At 39.1% G+C, this 22,895-nt stretch overlaps 1 protein-coding gene across 3 annotated transcripts in view; it reads right to left on the bottom strand.

Moving 5' to 3' along the window:
• Window positions 1-1,196: 1,196 nt before the first annotated feature.
• The window catches only part of clcn1b (chloride channel, voltage-sensitive 1b), a 48,299-nt gene continuing 26,600 nt past the window's right edge, over window positions 1,197-22,895 (bottom strand). For 2 of the 3 annotated variants that reach the window (XM_041793142.1, XM_041793143.1), the window contains exons 6-23: window positions 22,431-22,508; window positions 17,201-17,279; window positions 13,663-13,788; window positions 11,627-11,711; window positions 11,387-11,488; window positions 10,817-10,901; window positions 8,422-8,577; window positions 8,247-8,316; window positions 8,046-8,156; window positions 7,640-7,853; window positions 7,410-7,543; window positions 6,372-6,553; window positions 6,203-6,284; window positions 6,041-6,123; window positions 5,715-5,759; window positions 5,504-5,608; window positions 2,380-2,466; window positions 1,197-2,123 (exon numbers count right to left, since the gene is read on the bottom strand). In XM_041793142.1, the coding sequence (XP_041649076.1) occupies window positions 1,686-2,123; window positions 2,380-2,466; window positions 5,504-5,608; window positions 5,715-5,759; window positions 6,041-6,123; window positions 6,203-6,284; window positions 6,372-6,553; window positions 7,410-7,543; window positions 7,640-7,853; window positions 8,046-8,156; window positions 8,247-8,316; window positions 8,422-8,577; window positions 10,817-10,901; window positions 11,387-11,488; window positions 11,627-11,711; window positions 13,663-13,788; window positions 17,201-17,279; window positions 22,431-22,508 (2,262 nt within the window). In that variant the 3' untranslated portion in view covers window positions 1,197-1,685. Of the gene's footprint in view, window positions 2,124-2,379; window positions 2,467-5,503; window positions 5,609-5,714; window positions 5,760-5,863; window positions 6,124-6,202; window positions 6,285-6,371; window positions 6,554-7,409; window positions 7,544-7,639; window positions 7,854-8,045; window positions 8,157-8,246; window positions 8,317-8,421; window positions 8,578-10,816; window positions 10,902-11,386; window positions 11,489-11,626; window positions 11,712-13,662; window positions 13,789-17,200; window positions 17,280-22,430; window positions 22,509-22,895 lie in introns of those variants that run through there. The other variant, XR_005992200.1, reaches the window with a different exon arrangement.

The following is a 22,895-nucleotide window of genomic DNA, read 5'->3' as shown; positions in this document are numbered from 1 at the left end:
ATGTACCCCCCACCACAACATTCGCTGATTACTCCCTTCCCGATGGGGTGGAAATACAGTGAGGCAAAGTATTGATTCCACAACAGGTGGCCTGTCATGGTGCAAGCACTGCCTGCTGGTGCCAACAGATGCTCTGACAGTCTCACCCATGGTCTCACTGGATGACTAAAAGTCATGGCAGAGGGTGAGTGGTCCTCTATTCCTCCCAGCATTGTGAGTATTCTCGTAACAGTTCACTGTCTTTCTCTCTGTTACGCTCCGTTTCATCTCCTCGTCTGGGCACGCATCTTTCAAACTCTATAAACTCCAAAACTTTGAATGGAACCTCAGCCAAAATGATGCTGGGATTGAAGTTACTCATGTCCGCCATCTCCTGGTGTAAAGTGGTAACAGCACAGAGTTCCGCCATAAGCCCTATCTCCCAATAGTACAGAATCCTTTGAAAAATTCCTAGATCCAGACGGTGATCTGGATCAGTCCCAAAATCTAATTAGTTCTTCCTTATGCCATTTCTGACATTTCCTGAAAATTTCATCAAAATCCGTCCATAACTTTTTGAGTTATGTTGCTAACAAACAAACTAACTAACTAACTAACAAACTAACAAACGGACCTGATCACATAACCTCCTTGGTAATAATGCTTAAGCATTAACAAAGAGACCAGTCCCTATTGCCTATGGGCAATCCCAAATATTTTACCACATATCTCTAGACATGTTAACCATCACAAGGTTTTACATGCTGATGAAAAACAAATGGAGGAAAAACATCTTTTGTTTTGATTCTCAGGCATGAAAATAACACTCTCTAAGAGCATGAGGTGAAAAGTTGACACAGATTTAATCAGGACTGGACTGATAAGTGCGCATTTATCATGCACCATATTTATTTATAATAGCTGACAGGTGAGTTTCTGTAAAGAAAATGGATCAAACATTTAGTCATTCTTGATAAGACCGTTGCAATCTTGATTGTTTTAATGTTGATGTTGATAGCTGTAGGGATTTAAAGACAAAAGATACTCTAAAAACCACAACATCTTTCTTCCTCCTCACATTTTCTGAATTTAATCTTCTCTTTGGGGGCCAGATGGGGAGCTTTTGAGCAGTCTTTGTTCATTCTTGTTGTAAATAATAAGAAAAAGCTACAAGTTGATTTAAATATTTATTATTGTTAAAAATTACATTCTGGTAATAACAATTTGAATATTTACCATACGACAAATATAGGATAAATGTACGTCATCATTTAGAATTAACTTCAATTAGTAAACTTAAAATGCATGATCAGTGTGACCTCCGTCACATTAATTAAGTCTTCATTATTACATGTTTAAATATCATACATTTCATTGCTGTCAGTTAATTTTCGATCAAAGGCACATAAATAAACAGACATTGATATATGATGGACTGCTACATTCAGCATTTTGAGATGTGTTGACTGAACATGTCCGTCAGTCTGCAGTTCAAAGACACAGGAAGGCACCTGAGATTCGGAAAGTGAAAAGTGATTGTTGTGAGAGTAGAAAAATGATCCAGTTCTACAAGTTTCAGGAGTTTTGTGTGCACCATCTCATCCTGCAAAGAGTCTGTGGGTGGGCCGGACAACTCCACCCAGGCTGCAGCTCTGTCTCCGGGAGAAAAATGAGAGAAATTAAAAGAAGATAAAAGTCCTCTCTCTCTAGATGGGCTCATCTGACTCCTCGCTCTCTCTCTCTTCCTGCAGCGAAGAAAGCGTAAGCACAGGGCTGGTGGGTGAAACAGGGGAGGCAGGAGGTGAAAGTGAGGTAGGGGAGGAGGTGGAGGGGGCCGCCGGCTCCTCTGAAGCAGCCTCGGCTCCTCTCGGTATGGGCGAGCTGCCCTCTACGTTGCTGGGGGTGGAGGGAGCGGCATCAACCCCGGGACCTCCTCTGGAAGTCAGCGATGTCCCTCGGAAATCCTCCTTGGACTCATCTCTCTGGCTCCCCTCCCCCCACAGGTCTCTGTCCCGAGTGGGGGAGGAAGGGGTGGAAGAGGGAGGCTGGTGCTTTTTGGCTTTCCTGCTGGCATCTCTGAAGCTGGCCAGAGGGGGACGAAGCCTCACCCCGCTGCGGGTGGAGCCCTCTATGGCTTTCTGTAACTGTAGACAAACATACAATGAAGCAACACAAAAGCAAATAAACATGATGAAGTGCTATTGTAGGGATGAGCTGTGGGCGGTTAATGGAATAACGGCATGAATCAGAGCGTAAAGCATGATGCACCCAGTAACAGCATAACTGAGATCATCACATCTCACTGTCATGCTGCATTACAGGATGAGACAAAGAGAGGGGACAAAAACAGGCCAATTAAAAAAAAAAAAAAAAAAAAAGAAATTAAAAAAGGGATTTTACCTCCTTCAGCGCCACAACACCCACCAGCTTTCCAATACTGGTGACGTAGGCGTGACTGAGACCCAGCAGAGAGAACAGGGTGTGTGTCTGAGAGATGAGAGAGAGGAAGACGTGATCCACTGAGTGTTAGATGTGTTGTTGTGACAGTTCTCTGCTCACACAGCTGCACCGGTTCTGTAAACATTTTCTCTTTCAGTGTATAAAGGGCAAATCTGGATCTGCTGTGAGTATGAGCATCAAAATTTAAGATTCAGGATTTAAAGCAAAAGGAATAAAGACGGAGACAAGTTGTAGTGAGGGGTACGTTCAATTTCTTTGTTCACAAGGTGCAATATTCTAGACACAGAGTTTTAAAATGCATACAGCCAAGGCTGAGATATCCTGTTTTTCTCTGTAGACTACAGTTCTCATGATAAATTTTAATATTAAAGGCAAGATATGCTATAGGTTCAATGTAAATAAAGCAGAAACCACACATATCTTCACTAAATATATAAACAAGTAGGCTAATGACCTCTTGAGAAGAATGTGAAGTCAAACTCCCTCTGAGTTTGTTGTTCTCAGCTCTATGTTAACACTGATGAAACAATTCTTCCTTCAACTTATTTACTCAGAGCCTCAAGCATATTTCATTAAGGTTTTTATATGTGAACCCTTCCCTGTCCAATCATCAGCCATGCTACTACATGGGTGAGAAGAGATAGCCCCCTCCACTAGGAAATACTGTATGTAGAGATATAATAGCACATTTATCCAGGAGTGCAGCAGACTTTTTAAGCTGAAAACAAGATTTTTTCTTGTCTGTTCCTAAGTGAATAATTTTACATCCAGTTAAACCCAAACAGTCATTGCGTTTAGTCATCTAGTCTAAAGTCAAGAAAACGAATTCTGCAAATGAGCTTCACAATGTAACAGTGGGAAGTTGGTTTAAAGATTGGGCTAATGTTAGCAGTGCTAGCACTGCCTTCACTCCTCTTTGCAGGATATTTTTTACATTTACACACTGAGTATCATAGATGTCTTTGGATATATGTCGATATAATCTGACACAGCCTCTGAGCAACTTAATCCTTGTTTCCTAAATCAGAATAGTGCTCAACGGCACTGCATCTATGGGATGCTATCAAGTTCACCATCAGCCTCCCCTTGAACTGCTTTTGAACAGCTCTTTTACCCTGTTTTGAAATCGCCATTGTAATTTTTACTAACTTTGGAAAGACCCACTTAAAGAAAACCTGACTGTTATAACTGACTGCTTGTGATGCGTAAAATTGGCGTAGTGGCCCTTGAAGTTACAACAAAATCAGGACAAGGACAAAAGAAAACAAGTTGAAGATACAGTGCAAGACTTTTTAACCTTAATGCCAATGATTAAACCAAACTACTACTAGAGGAGTTAGCTTAGCTTAGCACAAGGACTGAAAATAGGGACAAACAACTAGCCCAACTACGTCTAAAGAGAAGTTGTCAACCTATTAGCACCTGTTACTGTAATGAGGATGAAAACCAAACCTGGAATTCAACATGGACAAACACACAGTGCCTATAAAAAGTATTCTCCCTCTTGGATGTTTTTCCCTTTGATTGATTTTATAAATCAATCATGATCAATATTTTTTGGGCTTTTTTTGACTAAAGAAATACAAAAAAATCCTCTTTAATGTCAAAGTGAAAACAAATTTCTACAAAGTTATGTCAATTAAACAAAAATATGTAAGGTAAAATAAGTGACTGCTTAAATATCCACCCCCTTTAACCCAATTCAACAGAGGTCCAGCCCATTGGTGCTAGTAGTCTCGCAACTAGTGAAATGGTGATCACCTGAGTGCAGTGAATGTGTCTCAAGTTATTGTAGTATAAAGACACCTGTGTCTGGAGGTCACATCACTAGCTAATCAGTATCCCTGGCTACTATTACAACATGAAGACAAAAGAACACTCCAAGCAACTCAGAGAAAAGGTTATTGAAAAGTATAAGTCAGGGGATGGATACAAAACAATTTTAGGGCACTGAACATCCCCCAGAGTTCAGTTAAATCCATCATCAAGAAATGAAAGGACTATGGCACATGTGTAAATCTGCCTAGATAAGGACGGCCTCACAAACTGAGTGACTGTGCAAGACGGAGACGAGTGAGAGAGACCACCAAGACACCCATGACTACTCCGGTGGAATTACAAACTTCAGCAGCTGAGATGGGAGAGACTGCATACAACAACTGCTGAAGACGCTATGTTTGGCAGACGCCAAACACTGCACACCACCACAAACACACCATCCCCTCTATGAAGCACAGAGGTGGCAGCATCATGCTGTGGGGATGCTTCTTGGCAACCCTGGAAGGCTTGTTTTAAAAAAGAGGGTAAAATGAATGTGGCAGAAAATAGAAAAAATCCTGGATGACAATTTTTTTCAGTCTGCAGGAGAACTACAACTTGAGAGAAGATCTAATTTCAGATAAGATAATGACCTAAAGCGTACAGTGAAAGCTTTAAAGAAATGGTTTAAAGACAACAAAATGAATGTTCTCGAGTGGCTGAGTCAAAGCCCAGACCTCAATTCAGTAGAGAATTTGTGGCTGGACTTGAAAAGGGCCATCCCCATGCAACTTGACAGAGCTTGAGCAGTTTTGCAAAGAAGCATGGAGTTAAATTGCAGTGTCCAGATGTGCAAGCCTGACTGAGACTTATCCACACAGATGCAGTGATGTGATTGTAGCCAAAGGTGCATCTACTAAATACTGACTTGAGGGGGGTGAATATTCATGCAGTCACTTTTTTTACTTTTTTATTAAACATTGCTTTGAAGAAATCTGTTTTCACTTTTACATTAAAGAAGTTTTTTTTATGAAAAAAATGTAGAAAAAGTCAAATTATATTGACCATGACTGATTAATAAAATCTATAAAAGGGTAAGACATCCAATAAGGTGAATACTTTTTATAAGCACTGTACCTATACTTTATAAGGCTTATGAGATGCCATAAAACCTCTTAAGTTTTTGGTCCATGCTTCATCTTACTTGTTTAGTGCTTAGGTATTAGTTCCATATTTGATTACACCACTTAAGCCATATCTTATCTTTAAAAACATGATTTCCTTAAAATTGACTACTTGTGAATACCTTGTGAAGAGATGTTCGTTCCACCAGCTGAAACGGAGAGGGGTCTATACGAATCTGCTCCATATCGATTGGTTTATCGAGCTCTTCTTCTTCCCAGGCTTTGATCTGCAGCAGCCAATCAGAATGAGACAAGCAAACACAGTGTCTAATGATTGTTTTGGTTCAACTTGATTGTTTTTTTGTTGGTTGTGTGCTTAGGAATGTACAGTACCTCTTCAGGGGTCATGGTGTCAGTAAGGGGAGGGGCTGTAGTCCCCTGAGAAAAGAGACAGAGGAAGAGACAGATGCTAAGTTAGTCGATTAAAAAAACTTCACATAAGATGATAAGACGACCCTTAGTGTCTTTGTGACTTCACCCACAGCACATGTCAGCTCCTGTATGCATGCACTGTGTCACGCTCCTCCCGTCATGTTAGCAAGGTTGACTCAAGCTGCCATGTTGGACCGGTGTCCTGGTCTGAACCATCTCTGATGACTTGACAGCAGATCGGTAATGTGTTCTGGGTCACACTGATGAGTATGCGAGGTTAATCTTACCTGAGTTTCAGCCTGTCCAGAGGAAGACGTGGAGGAGAAAAGTCGCTGAAGTGTCCTCCTGACTGACGGCAGCTTACGCTTGTCTGAGGGGATGATATGGAAGCGTGTAAAATGAGACAAAGTGACGTGTGGGCTTAATGTGTAGCTGAAATGTTGTGTTACCTAAGCTGGTGTGGTTGGTGGTGGGCTCCTGAGGTTTAGGGGACGGCACAGGGCCGTTACATTCCTCCTGTACTGGAGCAGTCTGCAGAAACAACATAAAGCTACATTATATCACTTTCATTGTTCATTTTTAGCTGGCAAAATGAAGTGAGCTCAGCTTGCTTTTCACCTTGTCTCCGCCCTCCTCAGCTCCCTCCTCATCTACAAAGGTGAAGGACTCCCAGCTGACTTTGGTGCCCTGTCCTGGAGAGCTCTGACCCCGTTCAAACACTCGCCTCTCTGGAGAAAGCCACCAGTCGAAGACAGCTTGAAGCTCGGTCCTCTCAATGGAGCCCAAGAGAATCATGGATTCTACAGAGAAAGGCATATAGGAATTGTTTTACAGCAACATTTAGGAAAAATGATTTGTTTGGTATCTCATGCACCAGCACCATATATAAAGTAACGATTCAGCACCAGTATCAGACAAAACCCAAACAAAACCCATCTCTAATAGTAAGTCATTTAAAAAGGAATTTATGTTACTGGAAGTTTGACTCAAATTTGATAATTTTATTGATTGAAACTTGACAAAAATGCCTTGAATTATCTCTACTAAAACTAGACTAATACTTTAAAGAGTGAAAATAAATAATTTTGGACTGAAACTAATCAAAGTTTTATCTAAAGTCTAAGTCTAATCTAAAGGCTAAGAAATTCCCACTGCCAGAGCAATGTTTCCTGTGCAACAGTAGCACTGATTGGGCTAGTGCTAATGCTAGCAAAAGCCTGTGTTATGATTTAAGAAGTGAATCTTATTGGTGACTTTAGATTTGATGAGATGTTGAAAACAGAAAGACTACTTGTGAATGCCCTCTGTGTAGTCTAATGAGCTTTTTTTTTCTAATTTTTAATGAAAACAGAACAAAGATAATCACAAGGTCTTTAAACAAAGAACCGCCTCTTTCAGTCCACACTTCACAAGTTTCACAGTTTGTGACTCAGCTCTTTTCAGAGTCACAGCAGTTGTAGGAATTTTGATTTCGTGACTTCCTGGTACTTTTATGGATCTAAAATACACGTTGAATGTCATTATCGACTAAAATACCAAATAGCCTAAAACCAGTACTACTGCTGTACACTGTAGTGAGTGACGTTGTGGCAGTCACATGTCTGCTAGTAGTCAAAAGGACAAGCTAGAAAAGTCAAACAAATATGATTAACCAACCTTTAGAGTCGACCAGAGGAATGGTTTTAAGAGTTGAGTTCTCCAACAGATAGTTCAGTTCCCGAAAGGTAGATTGAGAAGACAGGAACTTGACTTTGCGCACCATGATGTCCTCCACAAAGATGTTGTATTTGCTGAATGAAGAGAGACAAAACAGTAAACACCTTTTGTAATACAGTAAACAACATGAAAGGTATAAACACACGGGGTTCTGGCTGTTTGAACTTCACCTGATGTGCCCGAGGGCCAGCTCAGGCAGGTAGGGCAGCTTCTTCACCTGGATGATGGAGTCATAAAGAGATGGCTGCAGACCCTGGGCCACCATGTTTGCCAGGATGACAGCCACCATCATAGGAAGGATGTGGGAGATCTGACCTGTCAGCTCGAAGCAGATGACGGCTGTGGAAACTGTATGTGTGACGGCTCCTGTCATTGCCGCTGCACCTGAAAGAAAGAAGAGAAGCCTCTAAGCTTTTATTTTGAAACACACATAGCCAGACGATGCTTGCCTTTAACAGTCAAACACTTTAAATTTCAAAGTTATTCATTCAAGCATTTTTCCTAAATCTAGGAAGTCTTTATTAAGTCTCAGGACCTTTGGTAGCACATTTTTAGGACAAAGGTTTAAAGACTAACCGATAACAGCATAACCTCCTGGCAGAATGCGGTAAACAATCCCATCAAACAGGATTCCATTTGGAAAAAGAGTGGCCATGATCTCCCCCACGAGGCGACCAAAAGCAGCTCCTTTGAGACGGAGATAAAGCATGCTGGTGAAGACAACCTAAAGGGAAGCTAAGCAGGAGATTCTGTGCTTGCATTATAAAATCCTCTTACCTAATATGAACACTGGCATAAAGGCGCCAGAGGGGATGGGCATTGTGGTGGAAACTGCTGACATCCAGAACTGCAACATAAAAACAGGATCAAGGTAGTCATGAAGACCAGTCTGGCAGTTTTTTAATGCTTTCACATGGAAACATACAGAGTACACAGTGAAAGGGAGGTATACCTTCATGATACAGAAGAGGACGAGGATGACGAAGACACTGACGTGAGGATGGAGCCATGCAGAAGAGCGACCCAGGCCGGGAGGGAGAGGGGATCCTGAGATTTTGGTCCAGGTGAAATTATCAAACAGAGAGTTGATACACTCCCTGGGCATCAGCTGACAGAAAAGTATAAACACAATGATTTTCACACTAGACTTCTGGATAAATACAATCATGAACACCTCACATCTATGATAAACAAGCAGATATGAACTGATCCAGTGAAGTTTTAAGGTTAAAAGTCCTTTACTGGATAATGAAAAAGATATATAGTCATGTGCACAAGCACAAAGCACTCTGCTGCCAAGATCAAGTTCAATGGCATTTCTTTTGCCTTTCCACTCTTGGTGGTCTTCAGGCCCTTGGGACATCCACCGTACAATCAGGGACTGTGGATGTCAGGCCCTGCTACCCACTTTTACAGTAGCCTATGCCATGCTTATCCAGAGAAATCCAGAACAACTGAGGTTGTGCCAATCCTCCTTCCTGTCTGGCGGTGCCCTCAGGCAGCTTATTCACCACATCTACTTCAGCCTCAGTTTTTGGAGTTCTGCACAATATTGCACGTAAAAAACGAAACACATACAGTATTATGACAACCCTAAGCAGACATGTATTTACCTTGTTTCACTGTGATAGAGAGTCATTTTTGGATGTTTTCATGACTTTTCAAGCTTTCTGTGTTGCTGCTAGTTCTCCATTATAACTCGTATAGTTCTTTGGCAGTCAAGAAAGCAAAAAAGTTTTTTTGATCACTGCAATAGTCCAGACCCTGACTTGTCATTGCCCACACTGATGAGGCAAGGGAAACCTGTGACTTTGCTTGTGTGTGGTTTTGCAACTCTGGGGAAAAAAAGTAAGTACATGGAGAAATATGAATACAACCACAAGCAGCTGCCATTAATAAGCAGTGCAGTAGATAGAATGAATGGATGCATACATGCTTAGACTACTTTACAGTTTTAACCCCCATATTAGGGCTGTACCAATGCATTCGTTTAACATATGGTATCAGCTGATATCTGACCTTTTTCAAACATCAGCAAGTACTGTAAGCCAATGTTTATTTGTTGTGTCCAATCAATTTATTGCTGTCATCAGGTGTACCTGACTGTTTTTTTTAAAGAGGAGGGTTTTTTTTTAAATAGGGCAGAGGAATTATTATGTTGGTCTCTGATCTGTAGAAAACATTAGCACATAGGGAGTCTAACACCAAAAGAAGAGAAAAAAAAAACACCAGTAGTGGTATTGGCATTGGCTAAATTGTTATTTTAATAAAGGGATACTTCTGTATGTTTGAAGTTGGGTTGGATAAGGTACTTGACGATAGTAATGCCATTAGCCTCCAGTGATTTCAGAGAGCATTGCCTCTTCATACAGGGCACCCTTGGAGAAGCTAGGCTAGATGGGTATAGCTACTCGGTGTACTTTAGTGAGTTTTAGGTTAAAAAAAAGGGACAAAAAAATGCTGGCTCAGTTGTACGTTACATCAAACATTTTTTATGCATTTTTGAAGCCTCTGTGTTTGGCATTATTTTATTAAGCTGAAAATGAGTTATTACTGCTCAGTTATGAATGAAGGGGAAATGCTCACTGAAATCTCTGGAGGCTAATGACAATAGTGTCTACTGTCTCTAATTACCTCATACAACCACGCTTCAAAAATACAGAAATATCCCTTTAAACACTGGTTTCATCATCAGCCCTATTTTTCAAAATTGGTGCATCTATTTCACCAGGAAAATTTTAGTCAAATCATAGTTGCACCAAGAAAATGAAAACAAACAAAATTTGCTCATTAGTTCATAAACAAAAAAAAAAACAAAACAGAAAGCTTGGCAAAAAAAAAAAAAAAAAAAAAATTCAACTATGTAGTGCATTACCCAAAATGCAACTCTACCACTGACACCAATTGTGGCTAATTTACTTTAATTTGTAGCTACAAGCATAAGCATGAAGAAGCTTCAGGGCAGAGCTCCACACTAACAGATATTTAAATATTTTAAGACTTTCATTCCTTGCAAACCTTGCCTCGAATGACATCATTTGGGGCGATTTTCCAGCCTCCATAAGGCTCCCTCTGAGCTCCAAATGATTCAATAAAACTTTTCTCACATATAGAGTAGTAATACTGAGACCTGTAAACATACTTTGATGTGTAAACTCGGTGGAGTTTCCCTTTCAAGTTGCGCATAAAATTCAAATCATGGAGGCCTTTCTTTGCTTGCATGTGCTGCATAACATGACAAAACCTTGCAGCAAAACCCCACTAACCTCCTTTTTCTGAAACATCATAAATATTAATGTACAGACATCAAAAAGAAGTCAGAGAGCGTGAGATTGATTCAGTCTAACCTCTCCAGCCATAAACTGTCCGAATCCAGGAGGGAAGGTGAAGGTAGCAATGATCAGCGTCACTGCACCTGGGTAGATCAATCGACTGGGCGTACACACACAGAAACACACAGAAACACACAGCCATTAACAGGAATCAGAGTGCTCCCATATAGCCACCACATGGCATAATAAGTCAAAGTTGTAACAGAAATAAGTGTGTTAGTACAAGTGTGTGGCACTGCTGATTGTACAGCTCTCCTGCTGCTGCTCGTCTCTAATGCTGGAGTCTAACGTTCCCTGACTGCTCAGTCTCAGAGGATAAGTGAATCTCCACATTGAGTGAATAACTGGCTGAAAGGTTGTTAAGGCTTTGCTGCTGTCCTGGCCAGCGTTGTGAGACTGATGAGTTGGGAGAGTGGGGCTGAAAAACATTAAGAGAAATTGGGTTTGAATGCACAAATGGTTTTAGTCTCTGGGAGCAACGCCTGCGACCAGAATCACTGTGGTTTAAGAGGCAAATGCAGAATTAATCCACAACAACAGCAGCAGCAGGGAGTGTAGGGTCGTGTTTGGGTGCTGGGTGCTCACTGTTTGGTTAGGAAGCGTGTGAGAGCTGTTGGTCTTCTCATGAAAAGGACCACCTGTCTGTTCAGGTAGACGAAGAATGCCCCCAGGAAACCGCACGAGATCCTAGAACACAAGGATGAAACTTAAACTAGTACTCAACCTGAACTAGGATTTACAAGATTTAGAAGATTGACAGCATGAGCAAAGTAAAAACATGCTTATTTACTGACAAAGAGAAATAGGTGTTCACAATGTCCTCACCCAATTATTGCAAATGCAGGCAGCTCCTGCAGGTCAAAGGGGAAATCCATGCGGAAGTTTGTTTTGAAGAGAGCCGTGATGGTAACTGAAAGGGATCAACAGAGATAAATAGGTATCAAACATCATTAAAAATTATATGACACCACATTTGCATTTTTTGAGCCAGTAGAGGAGGCACCCCATGTACAGAGGCTACAGTCCATGATGCATCTGCACTGGTTCAACTCCTCATCTGCATAATATGCAACTTTCAATATCAAGGTCATAATAGTTTTGAATTTGTCATTAGTTTTTATTTCAATTTTGTTTTCACTTTCTGTGTGCAATTTCAGTTTAGTTTTAATCAGTTTTTCCTGCTGGTTTGTTCGTTTTTTTAAAACAATGTTTTTATTATTTCTTGTAGCATAATTCATAATAAATGTACAGACAGTACATTGTAGATGTTTTTCTTTTTTGACATTAACAAACATAATAACAAAAGAATACTTTCAACACCCACCCTCTTTCAGACATAACATTAGATACTCTTTTTCAAATACAAATTTGCAAGAAAAGAGATAAAAACATCTGTACATGCATACACACATACATATATGCCGTGTATAAACCATAACTTAAAGATTTAAATCCTGCTCCAATCTCTCTGGGAAATTTCAATTTATTTCTCTTGCTATCTTATTCTCAGTCTCCCTCTCGAGAAGTTCTTCTATGTCCCCATTTTTCATAAGTTCCTCAAATGATTTCTATATTTCCTTGTAAATCTTTAACCCATTTTTCAGGATATATGTTATTCTCTCCATCGACATACAATTTACCATACTTTCAATCCAAGCACCTAATGTAGGTGCAACAGTTTTCTTCCAGTTGATAGCTATCATTTGTTTTGCGTGAGTATAGAAAAGTCTATGAACTTACAGATTTGATGGATATAGATGCAACAATATCATTTTAGGTTCTAATGGAATATTTACAGATAAAATGATCTTTTATATTTTGTATATCACTTCCCTCCAAAATGTTTGAATTTCAACACATTCGAAATGCACCGTATAAATGTTCCTTGAAAATCTTGCTGTTTTGTTAGTTTAGTTTAGTTTTATTTTGCAAAAATGCTTCGTTTTAGTTTAGTTTCTATTACTTTTAGTGTTTTAGGGTTTTTTTTAGATACATGTCAGGGCTGAGTGAACATCATACATTTTTAAGAACATATTCAAACAGGCTTCTTTTGACTTATTATTTTATATATTTTAAGATGATGTTTGAATAACACTCAAGACATAAAGCTATCACTGTGTGAAGTCTTAACCAATCAAATCAGGCCATTTTACACTCCCCAGACATGGGTGTCAGTGCCAGTCAGTATAGTTGTGTCAAAGACTAAAAGTAAGGATATTTTGTCTCTATTTTTACTTCATTTTAGTCAGTTTTGTAAGCGCACTATACAGTTTTAGTTAGTTTTCATTTTTTGATAAAGCTTAAAGTTTCAGTTAACTGAAATTATTTTCAAATTTTAGTTCTAGTTATTTAGTCAGTTTTAGTTAACTAAAATAACGTTGGTGCAAATGCCACTTATTTTAAAGCCTTCTCTCTCTGCTCCATCTTACCTTTTCTTGCTATTTCCCTTGGTTATAAGTTTGTCAACATTAGTTGACAAGCAGCAGGTGTATTATTTGATATTTAGCAGAGAATAAAATAAGCTAAAGGTTGACCCCTGATTGTAAGATTAGCTGAGTTGAGCTTGAGTAAAAATTTCTTCAATACATTAAATTAAACTGTTCTTAAAGAGCAAGATCTATTGGCTCAATAAAGTGCAATATTAGGGAAATATTGAAAAATGAATGCAGTAATTGAAAAGTGAGATCTGAATATTTATTCTCTTGTGTTGGTGGATTGTAGATATTCTGTATGTGATGACTTGAAATACTTCTGGTTTATCTCAAGAAGCAAATGCTACTTAGTTGTCTTATTCAGCTACTTTCCATAAACCGTCAGCTCAGCAGTCTTTAACAACTGTGTGTGTCTGCTCTGCTTCTCACCAGCATCCTTGTTCCAAACAGAGAGCACCCTGAATATGAAGGCGCTGAACGTGGCAGCAAAATATCCCCGCCAGTAATTCCTCACCGCAAAGTAGGTAGACGTGACCTCAATACTGAACAACACTCCTGATGGTGAGAGAGAGAAAGAGGGGGAGAGGGAGTAATGATGGACGGAGTGAAGGGATTAAAAGGAGAGGGGAAATGAGGATGGATAGTGTGGGACAGAAGAGGGGCAGAGGAGAAGAGGAAGGTAAGAGAAAATGGAGAGAAAGAGAGAGGACTGAAATTAGTTCAAATGAATCCAAAACACTTGAAGCTGAGGGTGTAATTATACACAACAGGAGGGCCACAGGGAGTGAATATATTTACTACAACACAACCCAGTTCACACAAACACATACATTCATTTATGGATGCTAATCATTAACTAAACTTTAGGCTGTGACCCCCAAAATCTATTTTTTAATTTTTTACCCAGACTTGCAGCTTTAGTCCCTAATTGAACAGGCAGTCCTCGTTTACCTGGTTTGAATGTGAAATACATCCCTGACAGGAGGCAACATCACACCACTCACAAAAACACACACATGCATATGTTGGGATGGGAAAAGGAAGCGTGTCCTGTGATATATTAATGTAATGTAGAAGCTGGTGTATTTTCTAGACAGATTTACCCTTGAATCAAGTGTATTAACACGATGATGTCTCCCTATTATTGTCCCTATTATTTTTAGTATGACTGGACTCTCTGACAGACAAGGGCTGCAGTTGGCGCTTTACTCAATCGTTTTATTTTGCTTTATTTGTCCTTTTCCATAAAACTGCCCTCCCAAATATTAATCATAAGGTCAAAAAATCTGTTTTAATCTGGCCAACAGTCCAAACCCCAACATTAATGTGTTCCCCAACACAGAAAACAAACCACAAAGCATATAAACAATACAGTAACAAAAAAATAATCAAAAATGTAACATACACTATAAAACCAAACAGTAAAAGTTTGTTGAAAAAATGACTTGTGTCAACGTAATAATCCAAAATAGCTATTTCAACTTTTTTTCTGAGTTGATAGAACAGATTTTGAGTAACCAGTAAGTACTCAATCACTTGAGTATTTTTTGGTTATTATACTCAAACTATTTGACAATTACCCCCTTGATCTTCAGAGTTTTTCCAGAATGCCTTAGGGGATTTGGCACTTGGGCACCATGGGTGAAGTTACTGACTTAATTAGTCCAGCCTGTGGGGACCAACTTCAGCATTGCAAGAATGAAGTACTGAACTCTGTGGAAGAGCATTTTATAGGTCAGAGTGTATCTTTTAGCTTTTATTACTTGTAATCAATTGAATTCGCCTACTCTGAGTGGCATGATTGTTCAAAAATAAAATATGTAATGTAAGAGACATACAGGAAAATTGCAGTGCATGAAAGCCACACTCAAAAATGTATTTCTGCTACTTAAAAACTTCTACATAATCAAGTAAGACAAGTAATTTTAACTTGTTAGGTTTTACAGTGTAGTATAAATTGATAAACCAACATTCAAAGCTCGCAAAAACCAGGCCAATAACCAACATGGAGAGAGGGCTGCTTTGAATTTATATTTCTGTTTGTGTAGCAGAAATTAACTTTGAGTACAAGGAATGCACCATTCTGGATTTGTGCTACATTAATTTTGGCCATTATTGACACTTATATTTAAATGTAGTTTAGACCTAAAAGTTCAGTTCTTAAAACACACAATTCAAAGTTTAAGAGTGAACAAAGTAACAGATTTCAGTCCCTTAAAAACACTTTAAAGTGCAAGAAATAAAGATATAAAGAAAAAAGACTTCATCTGGCATAGGTGTGCTGGTTCAAGAGGCATCTGGCTACAGACCTCTATGGTGGGGCATTTTGGGCTCATCATCAGATTACCTGGGAATATTCAGGTAATTGTATAAATCTGATTTGATGCGTTTACATGCACTCTAATAATTCTTGGCAGTAATGTATTAAAAGCACTTTTGATGTCATACAACATAGCAAAAGGAGATGATGAGGAGAAGGAGTTGGAGAAGAAGATTGGCAGTTGGTTGTGGTTATGTGGAAGTTGTGCATGAAACACATGCTTAACACTGCTCTCCTTCTTCAGTTGTCTCTAGCATCTACTTTATGGACTAATGTCAGTTCTTCCTCCATTCCTACCAAAACCCTGTGCATGCTGGGTGAACATTTGGAGCGAAAGTTGAGCTCAGGTAATTTTCCTATACAGAATGGAGAGAGAATTTCAAAATAAGTCTAAGTGATTTCCAGCAGCTGGAAATCTGTTTTATGCGTCTTATAAACTCTATTTTGTCCATTTTCATGGATGCCTGAGTGTTGGTATTGGCTAATCATTTTTCCACTCTTGTTTACATACTTTACTCATGCATAGATATAACAGAACAGAATAAATCAGATTTAACTGCTTGTATGTACTGAAAGATGAGATCATTGGGCAAAAACTTAAGTTCATTCCGTTTTTTGATGATTGGAGCCTTCATAAGATTATGCTGTTTACAGAGCTACTTGAGTAATCGGGTAACTCCAGATATCAGATATTAATCTATTAATGTGCATGTACATGCACTCACTGATCTTGATCTTTTTGGGTTCTTAGGAGTCCATTTTCTGTATCTGAAAATCATGTTGGAAACCTAAATATTGAGGCTTAAATGAAGCTTGACTGAAGCTGATTATGATCAAAATAAACGTTTTTCTACAGATTTTCCGACACATCACCATATAAAGGGTAGCTTTTTCGTATGTAACTTCACGTTTAAATGCTGTAAGTTTAAGTCTGTTTCATCTGTAAGTGGTGAGATCGGCATGGTTTAGATAGAGTATGTTGTGCATTTAACCACATCTACATTACAGGGTCCTGGATTAAAGGTGAGAAAACAAGACTTGTAGGGGATGTTTATGTTCTCTTTTAAGAAGACAGAAAAATAAACTAATCAGCTGAAACAGTGAAAGAGTATTTTTGGGGACTACAAGTATGATTATGGCCATGATGTGACAACGACGTATTTACAGACATACAACAAAGACGTCTGATATTGTTTGGAAACTGAAAATATTACTGTTACACCTTTGTCAAGCAGAGAGCATATGTTTCCAGCTGTACAATGTCTTTAAACAGCAAATACACTGTTCCTGGATCTTTTCTAACTATAACTATACAAGGAGTATTGGCATAAAAACAGTATGTACTCACTCACTTGTAGTGATTTCAGAAAAGCAGTCTTACAAAATCTTTGCTTGAATGAAAAAAAAGCAAATTTCATTTTCAATCATTTATTCAGACTATTGAAACAAGATGTAAAAGCTGCCTAATTCTAAATCAAGTGAGCTCTCTGTGTCCTGTGCTGTGAACACATCTCTGTAAGTACTCAAGTAGAACAGGTACAGCCTCAGAACTGCATCTATCCAGGACAAAAGGGATGTGTCATGCAGTTAGTCAGTGACTGATTATGTAGAGTTGGTGTGTGAGTTGGTGTGTGAGTTGTACAGTACCTCCAAGTGGAGTGCCGAAACAGCATCCCACCCCCACGGCACAGCCAACAGTCAGAATATCTGTGTAACCATAAGGGTTCTACTGACACAGAAAACAGAGAGGGAGAAACACGAGGGAAACGAAGGGGTGAGAGAGACAATGAGGGATGAAATGAGCGAGATGTTACAGGGAGGGGATAAAAGTGAGGAAGAATGACAGAGTAGACAGGAGAGAGAGTCGGAGAAGAGAGAATAAAAGATCAAGGAGGAGATGACATGATGGGAGTCACCGGGGGGTGGGGGAACGAGAGAGGGGGGGCAAAATGGAAAAAAGTGAATAAATAATAATCACTGGAATGTGAGCAAAGAAAGCGATTGAGACGTGGAGTGAAAAATCCAATTGAGAGAATATCAAGCAGAGCATGCACATGCCAGTGAGAGTAACCATTCAAAAAAGAAATGATTAAGCATAGAGAAGTCAAATAGAGTGTCACGTTGTCCTTACAAACAGATCTGTATGGCTGACTGCACAATAATTAATCTGATTATTCATAAACTTGAATCACTGGGTTCTCTGCAACATTTTGAATTTAGAACATTTCAGTCTGAGAGCACGGTTTCTGATCTGAATGTGCTGCATTATTTCAGAATATATTCTGTAACTAGTATAATGAAGAGTACAGTCAAACCCTGTTGTTTTTGTGAAGTGTCTCCAAATAACACTTGCCATGACATGGTGCAATGTAAAACTTTATAGAATTATTCATGTCTTCAAAACTGGGAGATACTCCAGGAGGGCTGGGACGCTAAACCTGCTAAAATTCAAAACTTTGTTAAAGCTGTTTGGAGACAAAACTTTATAAGTTTTTAACAAGACTAGATGTAGGTTCTCTTCAAATTCATAGGATAAGTATGTTGGTATTCTCATGTCTGTGCACAAAATATTAAGCTATATAAGAGCCAGATAGTCTACCTGCGATGAAGACTCGTAGAAAATGGAGCCTGGACTTGTTCAAAGGTTAAAAATGCTCCACATCACTCCTTAAAGTTTACTAATACATTAGTTATAACTTGTTTGTAGGGATGCACAATATTATCGGCATATCCGTATAGATATTATATTATATAGATATTATATCCGCAGATATTAGCTAAAGCAGCCCACCATCCCCTCACTGCACACATCAACATGTAAAAATATGTAAAAACACTTTTTAAAAATATACTTCAACATAAAACCTCAAAATTGTGCACAAATAACCATTGCCTTAAACAGAGGTTAAAGATTCTGACTCTCTGAAGATAAAAAATTCCCTAAAAATAAAAACTTAATGAACATCTTTTAAGATTTATAATCCCAGTCCTTCCATACTTTTAGTGACTTGGGTCCTGGTTGCAGCCGTGAGACTGCCACTCTAGTTCATTTTCATTGTCCACTTTTGATCTGTATTTTGTCTTGACTGAGGGAACAGCAGAAAAGCTTATCTCACACTGGTGGGACCTTGCAAAAGGCAGGAGTGTGGCAAGGGATCTCATGCCAAACTCTTTTCCACACCACACTAAAATGCAGTCTTGGACTTGGAATGCAACTACACCCTAGAAGGCGACTTCAATTCACTGCTCCTCTTCTTCAGTGCTAAAGTAATCAGCTGGTGTTAATTAGCATTGCCGCGCTGCACCTCCCACTTTGGGAACCATTGGCTTAAAGAGTTAAATATCAGCAGATATAAAAAATATCTGCCAATATTTACAATCGATATTTTGGCTGTAAATTTCTGCCTTTATCAGCTGTCAATATTGACCATATGACAAATAAGTTAGTTTTAGGCTAGACCAACAAACCTACATCAGTTTTTGTCTTTACTCATCATCGTCTTTATTCATAAATACAACAGAGAAAAAGGTCAGAAATCAGAGAATCTGGGATTATTTAAATATTGATCATTATGGAAGTAGTTACATGAACAGTGGCTCGCTTTAGTTTCACTAACTGTAGCTAAAGCTAACATAGCTACACAGGCGACATAAGACAATGTAGCTAAGTTAGCTTAAGCAACGTGAGCTTTGGCAAACATAACTAAAGCTAACGTAGCTATGCAGATAACAGATACAGTATGTAGCTGCTCTGTGAGCTTAGCATTCATTATAAAGCTCTGTTAGCTAAATAGCGCTGTTATCTACATAGCTAACAGAGCTATGTAAGCTATGCTGGCGGCAGACAAGCCGTTTACTTGGTTTTATTAAACATTTTGTAATCAGGTTTTGCAAGGTAGGTTTTTGACTTGTAACTTTTGGTATCCTAACCATTATCTTAACCCTCACACATACACTAAACTGAAGTTTAATTAGATTTTATTTAGGACGTTTAAGCATGTATTTCTGTTCCAAAATAAATGGCGTCAGATATGAAGCCAGACTGCCAGACAGTCTTGGAAGTTTAAGGTCTGATATACCTTTAAATATCATGCTATTGATACCGTTGAAAGCTCAGATTAATTTGTCAATATCGACATATTGAATATTAGCAAAAATCCAATATTGTGCATCCCTACTTGTTTGTTTAAATTTGCTATGATCTTAAAATGATGACATAAAATATGGACTGTGGAAAAAGTTAAGTCAAACATCGGACACTGGAGTGTTAGAGTTTATAGCAGGAGTCACTAAACTTTCCATGACCCTAAGATCCTTAATTTATTCCATCAGTAAGTTAAATGTAGTTTAGCTGAAAAGTGGAGTCAAATCATGGCAGAGTCTACTCCGCACCTTTGGCTCAAAATGAGGTTACTGGGGCAATGTGTTCTTGACCGTCTCTGGGATGCTTTAGCTTCACTTTTGTATGACGGCAAGTGGTGGAGACATATCTATCTTGACATTCATTCAATAGCAAAACCATTTACAAAATAAATAAGCTTGGGCTTTAAGGCTTCTTGTAGATGTTTTTTATTTACTTCATAAAGAAATGCACTAATGGCTTCCAGCATGGATGCTAAGTTAAGCTAATTGCATGCTGGTTAGCTTAATATTTAGCATGTGACGTAAAAGCCGTATCAATTATGTATTTGCTAAAATATCTAACTACTCAAAGTAGTTTTTAAGTTAAATGACAGGCTCAGGTACAGTACTGACATGTTAATATGTCTGTTTAGATATTCAGTCACATTCATCACTCGTTATGCACGACACTGGTCTAGTCAGGCTTAACCTCTGTGTTTATGCTGCTGATGTTATTTCAGGAGGGAAAAGCTGACTGGAGACCCACGCCTGAGTGAGTCAGGGGAGTGGGACAGCACTTGCCTCCCACAGGAGCTGCGAAACAGGTGGCCACTCCCACAGCACACGCACACACCAACAGGTCCTGGTTATGAATGCCATTCTGGGGTTAAGGGTGAAAGGTGGAGACAGATTGGAGGGGCAAAAACAAGCGGGGAAAGCCAAGGGGAGATAGCAGGGAAAGAGGGAGACGGGGATATGGGAGGTTACTGTTATTACACATGCCAGACATTACCATCACACTATTAATACAGTCAAACACAAACACAGCCGAGGTGTGAGGGGGCGAGCCAAAACAAAGACTCAAAGAAAAAGGGACAGGGAGGGGGGAGAGGGGAGGGTGTGAGTGAGGGTGGGAAAAAAAACAGATGAGGAATGACAACAATCACAAGACTCCCACTTTCTCTTTGGAATTGGATTCAAGGTCCCATTTTAACGAATTTAATGACTTAGGTGCGACATGTTGGCAAAGTTAGGCACTACACTACACTTCAATCAATACAAATCCAAACTAGCTTACAGTACGGTTTAGAGTATAAATGACAGTTCAGTAGAATTATTATATTAACAAATACATTGGATTCAGAAAGTATTCAGACCCTCTTAATTTTTTTCAAATTTTCTTATGTTACAACCTGATGCTACAATCATTTAAGTTATTTTTTTTCTCTCATTAATCCGCACTTAGTACCCCATCTTAACAAAGTGAAAACAGATCTTTTCATTTTCTATTTTTGCAAATTTGCTTAAAAGAAAAAAAGTACCTAGTACTTTGTTGAAAAACATTTGGCAGCCTCTAGTCTTTTTGAATAGGACACACATCTAGACTGGGGACTTTTCTGCCATTCTTCTTTGCAAATCAAGCTCAGTCAGGCTGAATGGAGACCACCGGTGGAAGGCCATTTTCAGGTAACCTGCGGAACAGGTTTTCATTAAGGATACGTCTGTACTTTGCTCAATTCAGCTTTCCCTAAACCCTGACCAGTCTCCCAGTCCATGCTGCTGAAAAACACCCCCACAGCATGATGCTGCCACCACCATGCTTCACTGTTTGGATGGCAGGTGATGAGCGGTGCCTTGTTTCCTCCAGATATAATGTTTAGAATTTTAGGCCAAATTGTTAAATCTTGGTTTCTCACAATCTTAGAGTCCTTCAGGTTCTTTTTTGCAAACTCCAAGAGGGCTTTCAGCGGGATTTCCATCTAGCCACTCTGCCATAAAGCCCAGACTGGTGGAGGGCTGCAGTAATGGTTGTCCTTCTGGAACTACATTTTTTTGTAGCCTTCCCCTGATCTGTTCTTGCAAGAATCCTGTTTCTGAGCTCCGCAGCCCACAGGTGGACTCCAATCAAGGTATAGAAACATCTAAGCAACTTAGAGAAATTAGAGGATTCAAGTGTTGTTGCAAAGGGTCTAAATACTTAATGTCAATGCAATTTTTTATTTTTTATTTTTTTAATAAATTTTCAGTAAGTTTCTAAAACTCTGTTTTCATTTTGTCATGATAGGAACCTGACTGTAGATTAATGAGAGAAGAAATGAGTTGAAACGGTTTTAGCATCAGGCTGCAACATAACAAAATTGAAAAAAAAGTGAAGGTGTCTGAACACTTTCTGAATGCACTGTAAGTACTTCAATCAAAAGTGTTTAATTAAGGTAAAGTTGGGTACAGTAAAATGAAAAAAAAAAAGCAATTATATCTCCAGTCTCAGACTGGAGACTGGCAGTCTGAGCATTTTCACAAACATTAGCCTACTAGCAATGTCGCCTGATCATAAAAATAAAGATCAACTGATTTTTCTCAAATCCAACCATATGACTCTTTTTAGAAAATGTGTCATCACACCGAAGCCATCAACAAAAATAATAATATAAAATAAAACCCCCATTCCTCATCTGTATTACATTAAACGGTGACAAGGAGATCAGGCTTATGGGTAATGTAGTCTGTTTTCTTTTCCCTCAGGGCTTCAGCTTACCTCATAGACTCCAGAGAAGATGGACATAAATCGGCTGAGCACTGCGGCACAGATACTGGCGATGTGGACAAATGGACCCTGGAGGTGATGGGAGGAAATCACTGACACAGATGAGCGACAAGTAATGTTATCTACACGGACAGAGACTATTGTCTGTAAAACAGTGGTTCTAAACTGGGACATGTTGTATCAGAACAGATAAATCACTGTTTAATTGCTGGATGTGACAGTGGCCCAGCTACTATAATGGGGAAAAAAATGAATGAACTCCTTTGCTGTGGAATAATTTGTTTCAGCCCCACGAGAGGTGGGAGTGAAGAAAAACATGACAGAAGGTGATTTATTATCCTCCAAGCTTGGAGAAGAAACAGATAGAGTGATGGGGAAAAGAAAGAGAGAGGAAGGGTGAACGTGGTGCTAATAAACAGACTGTAGAGAGAAAAAAACAAAGGAAAATAGGTGTTA

Source organism: Cheilinus undulatus, linkage group 8, assembly GCF_018320785.1.
Source record: "Cheilinus undulatus linkage group 8, ASM1832078v1, whole genome shotgun sequence".
Lineage (NCBI taxonomy): Eukaryota > Metazoa > Chordata > Actinopteri > Labriformes > Labridae > Cheilinus > Cheilinus undulatus.
Note: the sequence above shows the minus strand (reverse complement) of the source record. Positions and strands in the feature narration are given on the sequence as shown.